At 36.0% G+C, this 14,803-nt stretch overlaps 1 protein-coding gene across 1 annotated transcript in view; it reads left to right on the top strand.

The window, feature by feature from the left end:
- Positions 1–13,552, top strand: part of LOC149811868 (putative E3 ubiquitin-protein ligase ARI8) — a 77,417-nt gene extending 63,865 nt beyond the window's left edge. Inside the window, exon 15 of the mRNA XM_089992558.1 lies at positions 12,887–13,552. Coding sequence (XP_089848684.1) covers positions 12,887–13,148 — 262 coding nt within the window. The 3' untranslated portion in view covers positions 13,149–13,552. The remainder of the gene's footprint in view (positions 1–12,886) is intronic.
- The last annotated feature ends 1,251 nt before the right edge of the window (positions 13,553–14,803 follow it).

Below are 14,803 nucleotides of genomic sequence, written 5' to 3'. Positions count from 1 at the left end.
CATATTTAGATCTGACTCGGGAGGTGAGTACATGTCTAAAGATTTTCAAAATTATTTTAAAGCAAATGGAATTTTGCACCAACGATCTTGTCCTAAAACTCCGCAACAAAATGGTCTTGCGGAAAGGAAACATAGACATTTAATCGAAACCACAAGAACTCTTCTTGTGTCTAAAAATGTTCCTAAAAACTTTTGGGCCGAAGCTCTTCTTACCGCAACATATCTTATAAATCGTATGCCCTCTTCTTCTTTAAAAAATGTTTCACCTTTTGAAAAATTATTTAAAATTACTCCAGATTTTAATAGACTAAGAATCTTTGGATGCAAATGTTTTATACTTAGTCAAGGACAAGATAAATTGTCACCTAAAGCTCTTGAATGTGTGTTCATTCGCTATGGTGAGAATAAAAAAGGCTATAGATGCTATGATATTCGAAACAACAAACTGTATGTGTCAAGAAATGTAAACTTTATTGAAGAACAAAATGGTTTCGATATCCACACATCTAGGGAAGACATCGATTATTCTTTTCTATTTGACTTAGCTCCTAGAATTGAGTCCCCTGAGGCAATTATTTGTGATACTACTTGTGATGGCATCTTACATTATAATGATATACCACAACATGATAATGTTTCCCAAAATGAAAACCTTAATGATATAAATGTATATACTCGGCGGCGGTTAGGAAATGAACATCAACCTGCTATTGATAAATACTCTCAAGACTTCTCTTTAGAAGAATCTATTGACAACAATCCACCTAGGAGATCTTCTCGTACTAGTAGGCCACCACAAAAATTGTCTTATGAATCATTTTCTCCGAATTATAGGACTTGTCTCATGTTAATACATTCGTATCATGAGCCTACCTCATTCAAGGAAGCTAAAGATCATCCACATTGGATTGAAGCTATGAAAATCGAATTAAAGGCTCTTAACAAATCCCAAACCTGAAGCATTATTCCTCAACCTTTAAGGAAAAAGGCAATTGGGTGTAGATGGGTATATAAAGTCAAAACCAAATGTGATGGGTCTCTAGAAAGATACAAAGCTCGCTTGGTTGCAAAAGGCTACGCCCAAAAATATGGGATTGATTATGAAGAAACCTTTGCTCCTGTAGCTAGAATGACTAGTGTACGAACCTTAATTGCTTTAGCCTCCATCAAGCAATGGCCGATATATCAACTTGATGTTAAAAATGCGTTCCTAAATGGAACTCTGTGTGAAGAAGTTCTTATGGACCCTCCGCCGGGTCTTGAAATTGAGAAAGGAAATATTTTAAAATTGAACAAAGCTTTCTATGGTCTTAAACAAGCACCAAAAACTTGGTATGATCTATTTAGCAAAGTAGTTCTTGATAATGGTTTTTCCTCATGTTACACAGATACTGCTTTGTTTGTTAAATCTTCTAATGAATACATAACAATTTTGTTGCTATATATTGATGACATGATTATCACAGGTAATGATAAGAAAGGTATTGACCTTATTAAAAATATTCTTAAGAAAAATTTTGATATGTCTGACCTGGGTTTTCTAAGGTATTTCTTAGGAATTGAAGTTGCATACTCCCCCAAGGGGTATGTCCTATCTCAGATGAAGCTTGCCTCTAACATTATTGCTAGGTCTGAGCTGACAGATGACAAAAGGGTGGAGACTCCAGAAGTGATCAATGCCAAGATGAGAGCTAGTGATGGCACTCCTTTAGCAGACCCCACGCCTTACCGTCAATTGATTGGATCTCTAACATATTTATCTATCACCAGGCCTGACATTTCACATGCAATTCATAGTGCAAGCCAATTTCAGACTGCTCCTTCTACTATTCACATGGCAGCAGTAATGCGGATTATCAGATACTTAAAAAATTCCATAACTAAAGGAGTATTCTTATCCTCTTCTTTACCTCTTACTTTACTTGCGTATACTGATTCCGATTGGGGGGGTAACCCCGATGATCGTATTTCTACCACAGGTTATTGTGTGTTTCTTGGTGAGTCACTTATCTCCTGGAGGTGTAAGAAGCAGCATAAAGTCTCTCTCTCGTCTACCGAAGCAGAATATCGTGCGATGGTCACTACCACAACTGAGATTGTATGGTTAAGAAGCTTACTTAAAGATATGGGTGTCTCATTCTCAACTCCTTCAAAGCTGTGTTGCGACAACAAGAGCTCTATCTATATTGCTAGCAATCACACCTTTCATGAACGAACAAAGTGTTAAAATGTATATCCCAAAATCGTTGATGTAAATATAAATATATATACTTATATATTTAGAGATACATATACATATAATATATATATATGTATATGTATCTCTCTATATATAAATATATATATTTATATATATATTTTATTTTCATGTTTACCCGATAAGGGTATTATTGTAATTTCCCCCTCTTGCGCATATTCCATTTGGAATATGCTGTATTTTTCTTTCTTTTATTTTTTGTATTTTTTTATTCTTTTTATTTTTTGCCTTTCACAAAAGGTGCATTGGGGGTCCCCCAATAGAGTCGTTGGGGGCCCCCAACGGTCACAAAATGTGACCGTTGGGGGCTCCTCAACGACTCCTTTGGGAGCCCCCTTGCACCTCCTCTTTCTTGTATAAATAGGGGTGTTCCCCCCTTGTTTTCCCTAAGCTTGAGAGTCTCAAGCATTCGGTTCCTTCTATAAAATACATGCCATTGTGCATGTTTATTATTTTTACGCTTTTGCGTATTTGTTCAAGTATTGTGAGAGTGCCTTCGTGCACATCCTTTTTCATATTCTTTGTGCTCGTATGTGTATTGTCTTTTCATAGACAATTTTACATGGTATCAAAGCAAGGTTGATTATTGAAGATCGTGGGATTCTCCTTTTTTCGAGTGCCTCGAAAAACGTGCCTTCCGATTCTTGGTGATTGAAGTGGTGGATCTTTCTTCTCAAATATTTTATAAGGATCTTGTGCAAATTTGGTGTTGGAAATATTGTGTTGGTACGCTTTTTTCTCTATCTCTCTTCTCTCTAATGGGTGAAAAAGAGTCCCATTTTGCTCTTGGTTTCAAATTAAATGGGTCCAACTATCATGTTTGGGCCGGAAATATGGAGGCTCATATAAAAGGGAAAGGCCTATGGGGATATGTTCTTGGCACTTTTCCGGAACCGGAACCCAAGATTACCATAGTTAAAGAAGGCGAAATCAAGATTCTTGAGGGAGAAGAAAGAACCAAAGCTCTTGAAGAATAATCCAAGAAACACGATGAATGGGAAATGAAGAATTTCAAGATTCTCTCTTGGTTTTTCTCATCCGTAGAAACCAAGATTAATGCCAACATTATTAAATTCAAAAAGGCATCGGAAGCTTGGCATTATCTTGAAAAAATGTACACCTCAAGGGATCTCTCTCACAAGTATTACCTTCAAAAGAAGGCTATCTCTCTCTCCCAAGGTGAAATGACGATTAGGGAATACTTTGCCGATCTTTCCTCTATTTGGGATGAGCTTGCAATGCTTGAACCTAAATGGAGTGGAGAGGCAATTGAGCTCCGTCATAAGCAACTTGAAGAAGATCGGTTCTTCAACTTCTTAAATGGGCTAAGGCCCGAATTTGAGCAAATAAGGTCATCTCTTCTCTCCTCTTTCACTCCCCCTTCTCTTGAAGATGTTCTCACCAAGTTAAGTGGTGAAGAGACTCGTATGAATTTATGTAAACAAGGACCAAATGTTCTTGCGGTCCCTTGTAATATTGAAGAACATAGTGAGGTCAATGCCGTATCAAGACCCGGAAACAATGTAAAAACCTATCGTCCCCCTCATTTTAAATTCCAAAATCAAGGTGAAAATGGTGGTCAAAGAGGAATAAGGGACTATAGCAAAACTATTTGTCATTTTTGTAAAGAACCGGGACACATCAAACCCGTATGTCCTAAATGGAAGAGACTTCTTGCTATGGCTACTACTGGGGTACCACAGAAGGATGAGGCATCTTCAAGTGGGACCCTTTCTATAAATCAAATAGTGGAAGCCCTTCAACCTCTCCTCAAGGGATCTACCTCCGGTGCGGCCGTATCCACGTCTTCTCCTCCAGGTAAAATCTCTTGGCTTTTGGACTCTGGTGCATCTTTTCACATGTCCCCAAACTTTTTGTCACTTTCCGATTATTTGAAAAATCGTTCCCCATCTTATGTCTCCACTGTTGATGGAACCTCTCTTGAAATTAAAGGAATAGGTAATTTTGAAACTCAAGAGTTTTCTATTCCAAAAATCAGATTTATACCTAAACTTAACTTAAACCTCCTCTCTGTTTCTCAACTCACGGACCATGGCTGTGATATTAAATTCTCTTGTGACAAATGCTTAATACAGGATCGCCAGTCCGGGAAGTTGATTGGGGAAGGCTTTAGAAGAGGAGATCTATACTATATGGAATCTCTTCAAGTTCCAAAAGTTTTGTGTAATGTTGCCCGACATAAAGATATAAATGTATGGCACAAAAGACTTGGTCATCCTAATATCACCAAGTTATCATATTTACATTTTGCAAAAGATCTATGTAAAATCTCTTTTTCTTGTAAAGACTGCATTCTCGGAAAAATGCGCAGCTTACCTTTTGAGCAAAGAACTATGTTCTCTTCCAAAACTTTCGAAATTGTTCACTCAGATGTTTGGGGACCCGCACTTGTGGTTTCAAAAGGAGGTTTTTCTTATTATGTAATATTTGTGGATGACTTTTCTCGTTACTCGTGGATATATTTTCTTAAGTTTAAACATGAAGTGTTTTCATGTTTTAAAAATTTTCACTCAATGATTAAGAATCAATTCAATAGCAACATAAAGATTTTTAGAAGTGACTCTGGGGGAGAATATCTCTCCAATCACTTTAAGGTATACCTTGAGGATCACGGTATTATTCACCAAAGGTCCTGTCCTAAAACACCTCAACAGAATGGGTTGGCTGAAAGGAAACATAGGCACATTATTGCGACCACTAGGACTCTTCTTATATCTCAAAATATTCCTAAAAACTTTTGGGCCGAAGCAGCCCTTGCTTCTGTTTATTTAATAAATCGTCTACTATCTAGGTTATTAGGCAAAATTTCTCCTTTTCAGATTCTACATAAGCTTGAACCTGATTATAATAGGTTAAGGGTCTTCGGATGTAAGTGTTTCATACTTACGGATAAGAATGACAAGCTTTCACCCAAGGCTATCCCTTGTGCTTTTCTTGGTTATTCCGAAACTCAAAAAGGGTTTCGTTGTTACGATCTTCGAGAAGATAAGCTATATGTCTCTAGAAATGTAACTTTTTTAGAAAATGAGAGTGGTTTTGAAAAAAATGTTTCTCAACAAGAAAATTTTGATTACTCCTTATTTGACTTGTTATCTAGTAATGATGACATATCCAGTGATGATGATGTATCATTAAACCATGATGAGGAAAATGATGAAGATATTGGTGAACATAATGATCCAGAAAGTAGAGTTCCAAGTGAGCCTATTACCTACTCTCGTAGAAACCAAGACACCTTTAGAAGTGCTATTGATCAATATAGTGAGCTTTCCACTCCTCTTGACCATAGAAGATCTGAAAGAAATAGAAGACCTCCAACCCGCTTTGTATCGTTTGATTCTTTTTCACCCCGATATAGGGCTTGTCTTAGTGCTATTCACTCTTATTTCGAACCAAGAAATTTTGCAGAAGCTAATAAATGTATAGAATGGCAAAATGCCATGCAAAGTGAACTTAACGCTCTTAAAAGGGCAGGAACTTGGGATTTTCAAACTCTACCTATAGGAAAGAAAACTATAGGCTGTCGATGGGTCTTTAAAGTTAAAACTAAGAGTGATGGTTCTTTAGAAAGGTATAAAGCTCGGTTAGTTGCTAAAGGGTATGGGCAAGAGTATGGAATTGATTACGAAGAAACCTTTGCCCCTGTAGCTCGGATGGTTACCGTTAGGTGTCTTATTACTATTGCATCTATTAAAAATTGGAACATTTTTCAAATGGATGTTAAAAATGCTTTTTTAAATGGTGATCTTAACGAAGAAGTATATATGGATGCCCCACCAGGCATGATAATTCCTAAGGATAAAGTTCTTCGTCTTCGTAAGGCTCTCTATGGCTTAAAGCAGGCCCCCAAAGCCTGGTATGATAGATTTACCAGTGTAATGTTGGAAAATGGTTTTTCATCATGTTATACTGACACTGCTTTGTTTACTAGAAAATCTAATGCAGGGATTGTAATTCTATTACTTTACGTTGATGACATGTTAATAACAGGTGATGATGTTCAAGGAGTTAAGGGTATTAAGTCCGTCTTGACTTCAAAATTTGAGATGTCAGACTTAGGTTTTCTGACATATTTTCTTGGAATTGAGGTTGCCTATTCGCAACGTGGTTATTTTCTATCTCAATCTAAACTTGCCTGCGAGATTATTGATAGGTCAGGTATTTCTGATGACAAAGTATGCGAAACTCCTGAAGTTGTGGGAGCAAAAATGAAGATTGACGACGGTGTGCCTCTAACCGATCCTACCCCTTACAGGCAGTTGGTAGGGTCTTTAATGTATCTTAGCATTACTCGACCCGACTTGTCACATGCTATACACATCGCCAGTCAGTTTCAGCATGCTCCTACAACCATTCATATGAGTGCTGTGCTCCGCATCATCAGATATTTGAAGGGAACGGTAAATAAGGGAGTATTTCTATCCTCTTCCTCTGAATTGAAATTGCTTGCTTATACTGACTCAGATTGGGGAGGTGACCCTAGTAACCGTCACTCCACCACTGGTTTCTGTGTTTTCTTAGGTGAGTCCTTGATCTCATGGCGATGTAAAAAGCAACAGAAGGTCTCTCTGTCATCCACTGAAGCCGAATATAGAGCCATGGCATCTACCACCATGGAAATTGTATGGATTCGAAGTCTTTTGGAAGATATGGGAGTGTTTATCAGAGAACCAACAAAGCTGTGCTGTGACAATAAAAGTGCAATTTATATTGCCAAGAATCACACCTTTCACGAGCGAACAAAGCATATAGAGATGGACTGCCATTATGTCAGAGAAGAATACTTGAAGAAGGTCATTGATCTACCATACGTGACGTCTGAGTATCAACTTGCTGACTTCTTCACCAAAGCTCTATGTTCGCCCAGATTTCACTTCCTCCTTGGCAAACTTGCGGTTATCACACCGTAAGTTTGAGGGGGGGTGTTAAAATGTATATCCCAAAATCGTTGATGTAAATATAAATATATATACTTATATATTTAGAGATACATATACATATAATATATATATGTATATGTATCTCTCTATATATAAATATATATATTTATATATATATTTTATTTTCATGTTTACCCGATAAGGGTATTATTGTAATTTCCCCCTCTTGCGCATATTCCATTTGGAATATGCTGTATTTTTCTTTCTTTTATTTTTTGTATTTTTTTTATTCTTTTTATTTTTTGCCTTTCACAAAAGGTGCATTGGGGGTCCCCCAATAGAGTCGTTGGGGGCCCCCAACGGTCACAAAATGTGACCGTTGGGGGCTCCCCAACGACTCCTTTGGGAGCCCCCTTGCACCTCCTCTTTCTTGTATAAATAGGGGTGTTCCCCCCTTGTTTTCCCTAAGCTTGAGAGTCTCAAGCATTCGGTTCCTTCTATAAAATACATGCCATTGTGCATGTTTATTATTTTTACGCTTTTGCGTATTTGTTCAAGTATTGTGAGAGTGCCTTCGTGCACATCCTTTTTCATATTCTTTGTGCTCGTATGTGTATTGTCTTTTCATAGACAATTTTACACAAAGCACATTGAGATGAACTGTCATTATGTTCGTGATGAGTTCTTACAGGGCACCATTCAACTCCCATATGTTCCTACTGAATATCAGTTGGCGGACTTCTTCACCAAAGCTTTGCCATCGCCTCGCTTCTACTTCCTCCTTAGCAAACTCTCGGTGATTTCACCGTGTGTTTGAGGGGGGGTGTTAAAATATGATGTATATATATATATATCTATATATATAGATTACGACACATACACATATATATTATCATATATATGTCTATGTGTCTATCTACATATATAAATATATATATTTATTTTATAATACCCGATAGGGGTAATTCTATCATTTCACTTGTACACGCATATCCTAGATATGCTTTCTTTTACTTTTTCCTTTTATTCTTTTTCCTTTTTTACTTTTTTAGTTTTTTTTTATTGTTTGAGAGGGGTCCACATAGAGTCGGACCCCTCCAACGGTCATAAATATGACCGTTGGAGGGGCTCCAACGACTCTATGGGAGCCCCTTCTTGGGTCCCTTGCTGTGTATAAATAAGGGGCATTGCCCCATGTATTCTTCAAGCTTCTTATGAAGCATTTTATGAGTGAAATATATATTTTTACCTCTTTGTGTGTTTGACCACTTTTTGTGGTTTATTTTGCCCATTAGTGACCTCTTGTGTATGTGCGTGCTTCCGTGCTTTCTCTTGGAGATTTCGCCTCTCATTTGGCACTTCAGTACATGACACCCCTAATTGTATCGTAGCGTATCATAAAAAATCATAAATTTCACTAAAAATTCTTTAAAAATCTAAAAAATTTAAAAAATCTAAAAAAAAAATCATATAATACTAGAACACAGTTTATTTCTGCAATAAGATTAGCTTAACATTCAACAACCACGCATTTGGTTGTGCAACCATGCATCTAATCAACATAAATACAATCGGTTAAGACAAATTAATGATACATTCAAAAGTCAAAAAAATTTCATAACTCATTACAAAAGTTAAAGTTACATTTTTTAGTTAAAGAATGTCATTCTAAGGGGGAAGGCATTCAAGCTAATGTTTAGAAACATATAATAAAAGTCATGTTCAATGTCAAACTTCAGCTCAATGATTTTCTTCGTTTATTTCATTGTTCAGTGGCTTGAGATAATGATGAATCATCTTCATCTTCTGAATCAGGGACCACTTTCTCTCCTGCAAATGTTGGATGTATTTATGCCTTTCTTTTATCATCTTCTATAAGACTTGTAAGAATCTAAACACGAATATCAGTAGGAATGCGATGCGTACGTAATTTCATAGTGGAGTTGCTATGCCTTACAACATGACATTTAAATATATACAATCCTCTATGCATTACAAAACCACAAAAGTTACACTTTACTATTCTTTTCAAACGCATCTTTAAGTCAACTGGTGTATAATATTTCAATGCAGGATCCTTTGAGAGGCATCCTCCAAGACCTCTAACCTCCATCGACCTTCTAGAGCATTGATTACTAAATCTAATCACTACAAAGATGTAAAACAATGCTCAATAACACACTTAGGGACAAATTTTGAGTTCTAAGGGCACAAAAAATAGGATTAAGGGTAAAAAAAAACGAAAGTAAAGTAATATCTTCTAAAAACATTAAAAAAAGAAAAGAGATTACCCTCCTTCAACTTCAATCATACACAAATGAAACAAAGAATGAACAATTTTTTACCTTATCTCACTCCCTTCATTGAAAATACAGTCGTACTTGAACAAACTGCAAAAGTCCTTTCCCTTGCACACGGATTGACCCCCAAATCTCACTCACAACTCATAGGGTGTGTGAATACCCCTCTAATGACCTCTACACAAATGAGGGAGTCCGCTCTCATAAGGTATTTAAAACCCAAAAAGAAAAAAATATGATCCGCCCCTTTTTAAAGTACACCAAAGGTGTATCAGACGATACATCCTATATTGTACGATACGGGGTTGTGTCGTACGATACACACTCGTATCGCGTATCGTTATTTCTCATAGTAACGATATGATATGATACAACATTGAGTACAATCATGGCCAAATGAAACTTCTGAAAGGTTAGATACAAGTGTGTATCGTATCATTATTTCTCATAGTACCAATATGGTATGATAATTACAACATTGGGTACAAGCAAGGCCAAATGAAACTTCTAAAAGGTTAGGACTGCCGGTGTGTGTGTCTATATATATATATATATATATATATATATATATATATATATATATATATATATATATATATATATATATATATATATATATATATATATATATATAGGGCGCTTCTATGGTGGTTTTGTGCCACTACACACTTGATTTATATAGGTCTATGCTTCAAAAGCAAAATCTAACCATTGGATCATGTTTAGCATATTCTATTTATTATTTTCATGTTCTCAAATATGATGTTTTATATAATTTTTAAACCACCCTTATTTTCATAAATTGTAAGCCATTCATTTTCACCATCTCAAAAATGGGATCTAATAGTGTATTAAACATGATAAAACCTTCTAATATACTAAATAAATCATGCTAAACACATCTATATGGTTATATTGACCATTTGGTGGATAGATCTATGCAAACAAGAGTGTGTATGGTATCATGGTACAGAACCACCATATATATATATATATATATATATATATATATATAGAGAGAGAGAGAGAGAGAGAGAGAGAGAGAGAGAGAGAGAGAGAGTAATGTGTTCCTTAGGCCCCCTCTTTCATTAGGTCTCGTTAGCCTCTTTCAAAAACCGTAGTTTTAGGTATTTTTTCTCTCGTCTAACATTGTAGATGTGATCTATAGGTTTTATTTAATGGGAACCAGCTTTTGGATCACCGGAATCTGACCTGTATATAGGTTTTTCTGGTGATCCAAAATCAATGGCTATGAAGGTACCAGTTTTTCACGGTTCATAAAAGCAAGTTTTTTCGTCGAAAAAACATGGTCTAAGAGTCGATTCCCTCTAAATCGATCATGCTAAACACATCTAACGGTTCAGATCTATCATAAAACACTTAAAACCTATAGGGCAGAACGAGAAATGTGGCCTAATATGCTCAGTTCTCATATATATATATATATATATATATATATATATATATATATATGAGAAAATATTGGCTGCCCTCGACTGGACCTACCTCTAGTAGAAACAGTCATTCCATCACATTTTCTTGATTTTTGTGGGTCACACCCTACAGATATGATCTGTATGGTTTGTTTTGTCAAAAATATGTTTTCGATTGTCTGATTGCAATGTATAAGAAGATTTTTTAGAGGCTTTAAAATCCAACGGTCTACAATGTATAAAAATTTCAAGATTGAGAAAATCATGTTTTTACATCGAAAGTACTCAATCAAAGGTGCATTCCCCAGTAAAATGACCATGCCAAATGCATCTGTAGGGTCAAATTAATGAAATAAAACTTGCACCTACAAGTTTTAGTTAGAGAGTATGATATTTTAGAGTCTAGCAACTATTTTTCATATATATATATATATATTTGGTATTAATGAAGGTACAGAACTATTGAGCTGGAAATCATAGGTGCAAGTTGTATCAACTTAATCCGACCACATACAAAATGATTTGTTTGCGATCGGTACTTGGGTTGTGTTTTTCCAATGTAAGATCTTTTAACTGTGGCTATATTTGCACTTCAAAAGTGGGAATAAACTAACCTTTTTATCTTTGAAAAGGGGATCTACATACTACATGTTAAGCGGGATGAAATCAGAACACATCCGTTTTTTTGACTTATCAAGTTTTAGTACATTGTGGGCAGTTGATTTTTTATGCTCTTGAAAATTCTACTTCCATGTCGCAATTACATGATTCAAAAGTCAAAACTCATTTCTATTAAAAATAACCATGCAGATCACATCTGTAGTGTTTGATCTATAAAAAATAAAAAAATAATAGAGTGAAAGGTGTTTTCTAGTCAATAGTTCCATACTTTCATTAGTTCCAAATATTTACCCTATATATAGTATATTATAAAGTGATGAAAACGTGCTAAATGAAACACTCAAAATGGGGGTTTTGGGTTTTTTCGTTGCTTTTTCTGCAATTCTCGCCCCATAGATGTGTTTGACATATGGTTGATTTACCAGGAAATGATACCTGGATCCTGATTATATTTGGAGCCTTGACAATTTATGAAGATTTTGGGCTGTCAATTGTTCAAATCTTATAAAAACCTACCTATGTGTTGGAATCAAATGCTCCAAGAGCTAATCCCTATAAAATCAAAATGTAGATGTGTGCTGTTGAAATTTAAAAATAAAATAAAAAATATCAAAAAATCCATTTAGCATGTTTTCATCACTAAAAAAAATATCAAAAAATCCATTTATCAAAAAATCCATTGATAGGCAAGCTGGGGTTAGGCAGACCCCCACCAGTTATACTACCGTACCATTGTGTTTTGTATTTGCAACATCCCAACACAAGGTGACATGCACTAACTGCCATTGGGTTAAAGCAATAATAACATGGATATCATCTCAAGTGCAAACTCTTAAGCCAAAATTCTTGATTACTATAATTAAAAACATTAAACCCTAGTAAATACAAGATAAATAATCAAGATCACAGAAGAAACTAAGAGTGACACAATGTTGGCTGTCCGACACTCATTTTACCGTCAATGAAGTGTCTTGTTGTATCCAAGTATTGTGCCATGTTGACATGGGATATGCATGCTAAGTGTCCTTGTGACATAGGTATTACCTTATGGAATGGAATAATATGATTGATTGAAAGTGATAAATCAATATGATCGTGCAGTAGTTTGCTGTTTTCTGGTAATAGGAGAAAATACTAGTGTTCATCATGTCCAGAACTGGACTGATAGTCACAAATCAAACACAGATGACTTTGACTATGTCATGAATGTCTTCCAATTAGTGCTTTGCTCGTGTACTGTGTTATGTCAGCCCATAATGGAGTGGCCTAGTGGACATAGTGCAGTAATCTTCTTTCTTCTTTTTGAATCAACAGTGAAGTTCCTTATACTGTTATCTGGATTTTGTATGCCTCCATGTCCTGTTGGTGATGCAGTGTGACCCGCAATTACTTCGAGAATCTAGTAAAAGCATTGGAAAATGGGTTGGCGGATGTTGATTCCCAGGGAACGAGTAGTCAAACAGGGAGCTTCAAAAGTGCTGCTAGTAAGGGGAGGAGTGGGAGGGGCAAAGCTGCTAGTTCAAGATCTGGTTTCACTAGGGGTTTGGATGAGACAGATCACTGGTCTTGCGAACATTGCACATTTGCGAATCCTAATTCAACAAGCACTTGTCAGATGTGCAACCGCCATAGGTAATAGCAGAAGCCATGTGCACGTTACTCGTGCATGTCATAGCTATGCTTCCTCAGTTTCAAGGTATGGGCATTTGAAGACTTCCCCCTCCCTTGAGAATTAGCCAATCTGCATTGGCCTGTTGCTTATTTAGTGGAAACCATGAATGTGCTCATTTTGTAAATATCCTTGTGTTGATTATAGAGAGCCAAAAGAAAATGAAAATGTAAATGTAAATGTAAGCATTTATTGCTTCCTTCTTTGCTCTGTTATGAAATTTCAGGTGATGCTAAATCCTTAAGATCTGGTACGTCTGTGAGTGTCATAATCCTATCTATGTAAACATTTGTTCTTTCTCGGTGAAGGTAATGGTGTTTAGAATCTGTTGATGGATCAATGCCATGTGCCCCATATGTTATCACGGTTAATCCTGTTCCTGTATAGAGATTCATTGTATATTTTCGACCAATAGCACATCCTTTTTTTTCGAATTTAAATGTTCTGTACTTTATGCTCTGACCTTTATTAACCTATACTGGTGTTCTCTTATTTTTTATGTTTTGTCCCTAAAGTTGGTCAGACTCATTTATCAGCTTCTTTAGTAAGCAGTGGAAATGTGAGACAGTTCATGGTATACATCAGCCGCGTTGTTACATTAAATGGATTTTATATATTTTGTCTCATGTCTCACAAATTTCCTTCTCTATGATAGTACTCATGTTATACACTAGTCCTTTCTCTGATGTCACATATTAACTGTAACTTGAACCAGAACAAATTGCAGACCCACTTAACAAAGTTCGTCACACAGGCTAACTAGTTATTAATAAAGTTTTATGTTTCCGGACATTTATAATCTTTTAATGATGTTTGAGCTGTTTCACAATGCTTAAAATGGAGTCATTGCTGTCAATCCATAATCTACAAGAAGAAAAATGAAGTACTTTAGCTCCCTCAATCTTGGAGCACCTGTAGATGAGACTCACTGTTAAGTTGTATTGTTTTTTCATGTGGATGGCATTGTTCCTGTCGAGAATATGAAAGTAGATTCAGATCCAGTGCTTAGGATTCTGACCCCACCTTTAGAGTCCTAGGATGTACCAGCATAGTGTGGGTCTTAGGTTGATGACATAACAACCGACGTGACTTCTCTAATGAGTAATAAGTCAAAGATCAAGAGTCCAAGACAAGAAAATATGAAGCATGTCAATCGTAGGGGCAAGTTAATTAAGAAGCGGGGTCCACTTAAGAGGCGTGTTATGCTATATAATCCTAAGTGACGTCCTCAGTTCTAGAAGTTGATTAGATCAATTAGTTTAATTGATTAATAATAGATGAATCTTTAGTTGATTTGTGTTTTGGAGGAGTCCTTATTAGAGGAGTTCTATCAAAAGAAAGACTCTAGAATTCTTGTTCAGTCTTTATTTTTCAGTAGGATTCTTTGTCTTAGAATAGGTAATTGCGTAGAGATTCTATCAATGTCTCCCATCTATAAATAGAGTTATGAGGTTCCCTTGGACATTTAGCCCCCTTTAGGAGCCCGAGTTCTCTCAGCATTTTGAAACATACATTTTTGGCTATCTCAACAAGTCGAGTGACGTTTTTGCATTGTAGATCATGTGTTTGAGTTTCAAAATGTAGGAAACTTCATCCCAGCTTGCTACATGCCTCTAAGGTAC

Source organism: Nuphar pumila, chromosome 17 (genome assembly GCF_984573655.1).
Source record: "Nuphar pumila chromosome 17, dmNupPumi1.hap1.1, whole genome shotgun sequence".
In the NCBI taxonomy this organism is placed as follows: Eukaryota; Viridiplantae; Streptophyta; class Magnoliopsida; order Nymphaeales; family Nymphaeaceae; genus Nuphar; species Nuphar pumila.
Note: the sequence above shows the minus strand (reverse complement) of the source record. Positions and strands in the feature narration are given on the sequence as shown.